A 6,038-nucleotide genomic window follows, 5' to 3' on the forward strand; every position below is an offset into this window, starting at 1 on the left:
GAGTGTCATAACAATTATGATTGGTCCCACAAAAAAACAAGCCCTCGTATAGCTACATTGACAGATATGGCTTACGGATGGTGGAGTAAATGCAATAACTGCATCCTTAGGCCATGTTCACACACCGAAAGAGACCGGCTGTTCCGTGACCCAGCCGTGTCATGGAACAGGCGGTCTCTGCCAAGATCATCCCAGCCGGTACTGCAGTACCGGCCAGATGATCTTTATGGCCGTAGTGTTCTGATGCGGGCGCATCCATGTGTGCCCGCATCAGAACTCCCCATAGCGCAAAATGAAGCAAGCGGCCAGAGCAGCTCACTTCATTGTGTGAACTGACAGGGTTTCCTACGGGCGCAATTCACTGAATTGCGGCCGCAGAAAACTGACATGTCAGTTCTTAGCGGCCCGGCATGAGATCCCGGCTGGAGCGAATACTATGTGTATACGCTCCGGCTGGGATCCCATAGAGGAATAGGCAATGTTTCACACTACATTAAGTACTTTTACGTAGTGTGAACATAGCCTTAAGGCCTCCTATGGGGCTAAAAGAGTAATCTGACACTCTTGTTGTTATGAATCACCAACTAAATGCATGTCTGTCACTCAGTCTATTATTTGCAATGACATGGTTGAATGGTTTTGTGCATAACTTGTTACACTAGCCATACTTTCCATATATCGCTTACACAAATTTTATTTTCTCCCTGTATGTAGCTAAACTACGTTTCCAGCAGCAGGTTCAACAGATAAGAAGTATCTCTCAATCTGGTCTTGAAAAACAACCCACAGACACTAGTGTGCCCCGTTTATCTCGAGGTTCCAGAAATGTTCATGAAGTGGAGTCAGGCAGCCAAGGATCATTGACATCGGTGACTGGAATGCAGACTCCAGAAGGATCCTGGACAGACTCTGCTCAAAGCTCCAGATCTTCAACACCAATAAACACAAGTGCTGCACATTCCCCACTGAGACTTAATATTTCTGGTGCAATAAGCAAGAACTGGAGAAATCACTCAGAAGGATATCCACTAAGTCCAAGAAGCCATGGTGAAATCGAGGGATCGGGTGATGGACAGGGTCCTTTCACACCCAGGGCTTCAGCACTTCTTTCTCCTAGACCCTATCTGCCTCGAAAAACAATGTAGGTGGTTAGATTTAAGGCCCTATTCCACCAACAGATCTGATGACAGATTATCTGCCAAGGATTTAAAGCCAAATGCAGGAACAGACTATAATCAGAGAAAAGGTCATAAAGGAAAGACTGGATTTCTCCTTTTTTCAAATCCACTCCTGGGTTTGGCTTCAAATCTTTGGCAGATAATCTGTCAGATCTGTTGGTGGAATAGGGCCATTAGAAGGAGATTATATGACATTATTAGATTGTCATGAATGCAGATGCAAATGCAAACATGTTGGTCTATATAATTGGAGGGATATTCCCATCTGGACATTCATGAGATATCCTCAGGATATGTCATAAATGTCCAACAGTGTCCAACTATCTGGAGATGGAGGGTGCCTAATATCAACTGACATTGACAGGTTAAAGTGATATGGTCACCCCCTTTCATATAAGGAATTCTCATAACCATTCTTAAGCTTATATTCCAGACATGTCATATCTTACCATATAAAAAATGCATGTTATTGTTGGTGGACAGTGCCATATGGCCCTGCCCCCTCTATGATGTAATCGGCACCAAGGCCTTTTCCCCCTCCGCAGTGTCATTAGAATGTGCTGACCTAGAGGCCTAGATCTCGCGCCCCTCTGATCTGGCAGTCACAGAGGGGGCGGGGCCTATATCTCTAGGTCACCCCACACCTCTGATGCCGAGGAGGGGGCAGGCCTAAACACTGATAACGTCACTGAGAGTCAGGGCCTACGGCAAAACTTGGTGGGGATATAGGGGTACAACAGCCGTGAAGCCTTGCCCCTTCCGGCACTGTCCAGCAACAATAACATGTATTTTTTAGGGGAGAGACCACCAAGAAATCCTTTACATGGTAAGATATGAAATGTCCAGAATATAAGCTAAAGAATGGTGCTGAGAACCCCTTATACAGAAAGGAGGTGGCAATATTACGTTAAAGTAATATTTAACCTGTTCCCAACCATCCATCAAGTAGACTGGATGGGGCCTGGAGCACTAGAGATGATCGAACAGCGCAAATTTTCAGGTTCGCTCGAACTCAAACCATCGGCATTTGACTCCCGCTGCCTTCCCGTTCCGTGGGGAAGGTGGAGACAGCCCCAGTACCGCCTGGAAAACAGGGATACAGCCTTTTACCTAGACTGTATCCCTGTTTTCCAGGCAGTACTTGAGCTGTCTCCACCTTCCCCACGGGATGGCAGCGGGAGTCAAATGCCGATGGTTCGAAACCTGAAAATTTGCGCTGTTCGATAATCTCTATGGAGCACTTGATCCTGAGATAGGTGTGGGACCACTTGCAACTATCAGATTCTATGACATATCCTGGAGATATACTATAAATGACAATATGGGAATACCTATTTATTGTAGTTTTTCAATCTCAATAAAAGTATATGGGGCCTCCCAAACACATATTATGGGAAAGGAGGAATTTTTATTATGTATTCCCCTTTCCCCATTAAAATAAACATGCACATGAATAATAAATGGAAATATATTACCTATATATATTTTTTTTTACTAATTAAAAGCAGATACTGAATATTCTTTATTTTTATATTCCAATTGTATTTTTCCTATTGTAATGTCTTTGTGATCGTGGGGGTGGTCATTGTTTCCCAGATACTGTTATCAGCATTTAGAGATCTGCTTTATAGCAGTCACATGGACTATAGGAACCTATGTCTGGAGATGACTCATTGACTTTTATGGGAAAGTTTTCTAGGCATGCTTTGTCAACTCTGCTGCTCATTGTGCAGATAGGGGGAGGTGAGAAGCATTGACTACCTTTAGTTAATGGTGTCATTGTGTGTTATCTCTATACTTTCATTGTTTTCCTATCTGTGGTGATAATAATGAGGTCCCTGGTGGGAAGTGATCACTACAGAAAAAGAAATGTAATCTTATTGTTAGGCATAGTGGCCAAAGTGAAAACTGCAAGATTTCAAAAATTTCAGGATGTTTTTTTAAAAAAATATACAGTAGATAGTGTCATAGGGAATAAAAAAAAATTCATATATGTGTAAACAGAATGTCATTTTCTGCTGGCAACTTCCCTTCATATAAGTGCAAATACTTGCAGGAAGGGCATGAAGTATTAAGTATAATTTATTTTATTTAAAGGTTGCAAGGCCAATTTGTGATTTGACATATTTACTATATGCATTGCAAATATTTAACTTATCATTTTGTATATTTATTATTTTTCTTATTCAAGGTTATTGTACTGGGTTTTGGCTATATATGTATTTTCTGTCTCCAATTAAAGATTAAAGCAAATATTAAGAGTGATCATACTGTGTAAGATCATTTTCTGGTACTAACTAATTTTTTAGCTCTACAGGTTTGTTTAGTTAAGAAGTTATAATAAAATACAGATTTTATATTTATGGAAAATAGGTGTTTTCATATTGAATTAAACTACAGAATATGACGATGTTTTCGTAGTTCCACCTGAAATGATTTCACCTTTTTATTATACTGTATATATTTATTATATATATATATATATATATTTTTTTTTTTTATCTAAATGCCAATTCTATCATTTATAATGCACTAAAAGTCAGACGTAAAGCTTTATCATTTTATGGCTTTAAATGTAACAAAACCATGCCCACTTTTCTTGCCAATCCTGGCAAGTTAAAGGACATACATTTTTCTGCAAATATGGTACAACTCTTTTACATCACAAAACTGTCACAAATCACTAATTCATGTAATTTTTGTATTTTAATTTTGGATTACTTTTTGTATGCTGTATCCTTCTATTACTGCACATATACATATTCAACTATAGCAATATTATTTACCTTATCTTATGATCAGTTGGTCAAATAAGGTTAATATCAATCAGTGCATTATATAAAATGGGTTACATTTCATTTTTTATGAGCTTTTATTAAATAAGTCTGTTTCCTTTATTATTTTTAATGCTTCCGTTGCTTGGCGATAACTGTATTCTTCTCTTACTGTACACTGTTTAGTTTAAAGAACAGCTTGCAACTTTGCCACTAATAGTCATGTGTCCCTTGTGTCATGTGGCCATAGTTTTCAAATCTGACCTCTCCCACTAGTTGTAATAACTTTGCGACACTTAAATTTATCAAAGTGATTCTGTTTTCTTGTGATAACATGTACGTCATGTTAGTGGTAAATTTTAATTGATGCATTAGAAAACCTAACTTTTCATATGTTGTTGCCCATGGTGAGACTAACAATTCATTCCATACTTATCTATTCAGTCTCCCCCCCCCCCCCCATTTTGAGCTGCTGCTTTTTGTTGAAGACACAAAAATCTGTGTGTGAGCTTTTTGCCCTGTCTCTCCCTCCTCCCCCCTCCCTTCTGAGACAGCTGATGTAAAGTCCCTGACTGGCTTTATCTGCAACATTGTAGCTTCTTTGTAATGCTGGGAGGATTAATCACAGTAAGTTCATTAGCAACTTAACCTCAGAATAAGCCTTCAGCGTTACAAAGATGAAGTCGCAAATACAGCCAGTCAGGGACTTGTTTACATTAGCTGTCTCAGAAGGGGGGGGAGGGAGACAGAGAGAAAGGCTCATGCACATATTTCTGTGTTTTCAGCAGAATACAGCAGCTCACAGCTGGTGGAAGGAGACATAGATAATAACAAGTATGGAAGGAATTGTTAGCCTCCCCACCGGCAGGAACATATCAAAAGTTGTGTTTGAGTGGAATATCCATTTAACCCTTTTTTTGTGAAAAACTCTAATATGGCATAAAAAAATGTAAAAAAGTTTAAAATACTTTGCGTGTAACAACGAAAGTCATATAACACAAATCAAATAATCTTTTGGTAAAGGTCATTTTACTTTTTAGGATGCTATAGGGCTTAGACGTTTAGCAGCAAATTTTACTAATTTCACATACAATAAGAGTGGTGACAATCAGGTATAGTACCAGGATTGGCAATCACATACACTTATAGGGGTGAGAATTATTTACACTAATGGTAGGGAAGCCTGCAGGTTCTCCCATCTATAACATGGCGCCCTATAGAAGAGCATGTGACCACAAAAAAACATTACTCTGGTCTCCTCCACTGCACCTGTGTTTGCTCTTTGTTCTCAGTATACCTCCGAGTGATTACAAGGGCACATGCTCCTCCATAACATGCCTCCTCCTGCATGAGATGTTATAGACAGGAGAGTTGGCCAGCAAGAGAGGGTATTAAGGTTGACAGTGTCATATCTAGATAACAGGTCAGAAGATAAGGGACAGTATATCTGTAAATTACCTAATATTATGATTACTATGTCACTCTTTAAGTAAAAGTGGTTTGAGGTAACCAACCCCTTGCAAAATTCAGATATTTAGTATGTTGTGTAACAAAAAAGAAAATGTTATTCATCTCTAATCTGCCCGATGTAAACTAGTAAGGGTAAATTCACACATAGCAGATTTGTTCCAGAAATTTCTTTAAAAAAAATGTCCTATACATCTTAATGTGTTTGTTTTGACAGAAAGCACATGGTTTCAATGCACAAGAATGAGATCGTCACAGAAATTTACGCAACTTGCACAGTATACTATATGTGCATTTACCCTTATTGTCTATGAAGGAACTTGCTATGGGAGTTTTTGATAGACCATAACAAAGAGTATGAATAGAAACCCATGTATGGAAGCATAACATGCATTTTTTTTTTCTTTCAAGTTTTATTTGCATATCTTGTTTCAAATGCTAGATGACTTTGTAGAAGACATTACAGGCTGTAATTCAGTCACATACTAATTGCTATTTTTACAGGAGTCGCCCACTTCATGGCTGTAGGTTGCATGATCATGTGCAGTCTTCCAGAATACAATAGATTTTTTTTTTATATTAGGCATTGTACACACAGCACAGATTTGTCCAAAAAGCA

General features: G+C 38.9%; 1 protein-coding gene across 2 annotated transcripts in view; it reads left to right on the plus strand.

Moving 5' to 3' along the window:
- LOC138778365 (uncharacterized) overlaps positions 1-1,158 on the plus strand; it is a 58,804-nt gene extending 57,646 nt beyond the window's left edge. For both annotated transcript variants that reach the window (XM_069956440.1, XM_069956441.1), the window contains one exon: positions 715-1,158. In XM_069956440.1, coding sequence (XP_069812541.1) covers positions 715-1,145 — 431 coding nt within the window. In that variant the 3' untranslated portion in view covers positions 1,146-1,158. The remainder of the gene's footprint in view (positions 1-714) is intronic.
- Positions 1,159-6,038: the final 4,880 nt, after the last annotated feature.

This window comes from Dendropsophus ebraccatus, chromosome 1 (genome assembly GCF_027789765.1).
Source record: "Dendropsophus ebraccatus isolate aDenEbr1 chromosome 1, aDenEbr1.pat, whole genome shotgun sequence".
In the NCBI taxonomy this organism is placed as follows: domain Eukaryota; kingdom Metazoa; phylum Chordata; class Amphibia; order Anura; family Hylidae; genus Dendropsophus; species Dendropsophus ebraccatus.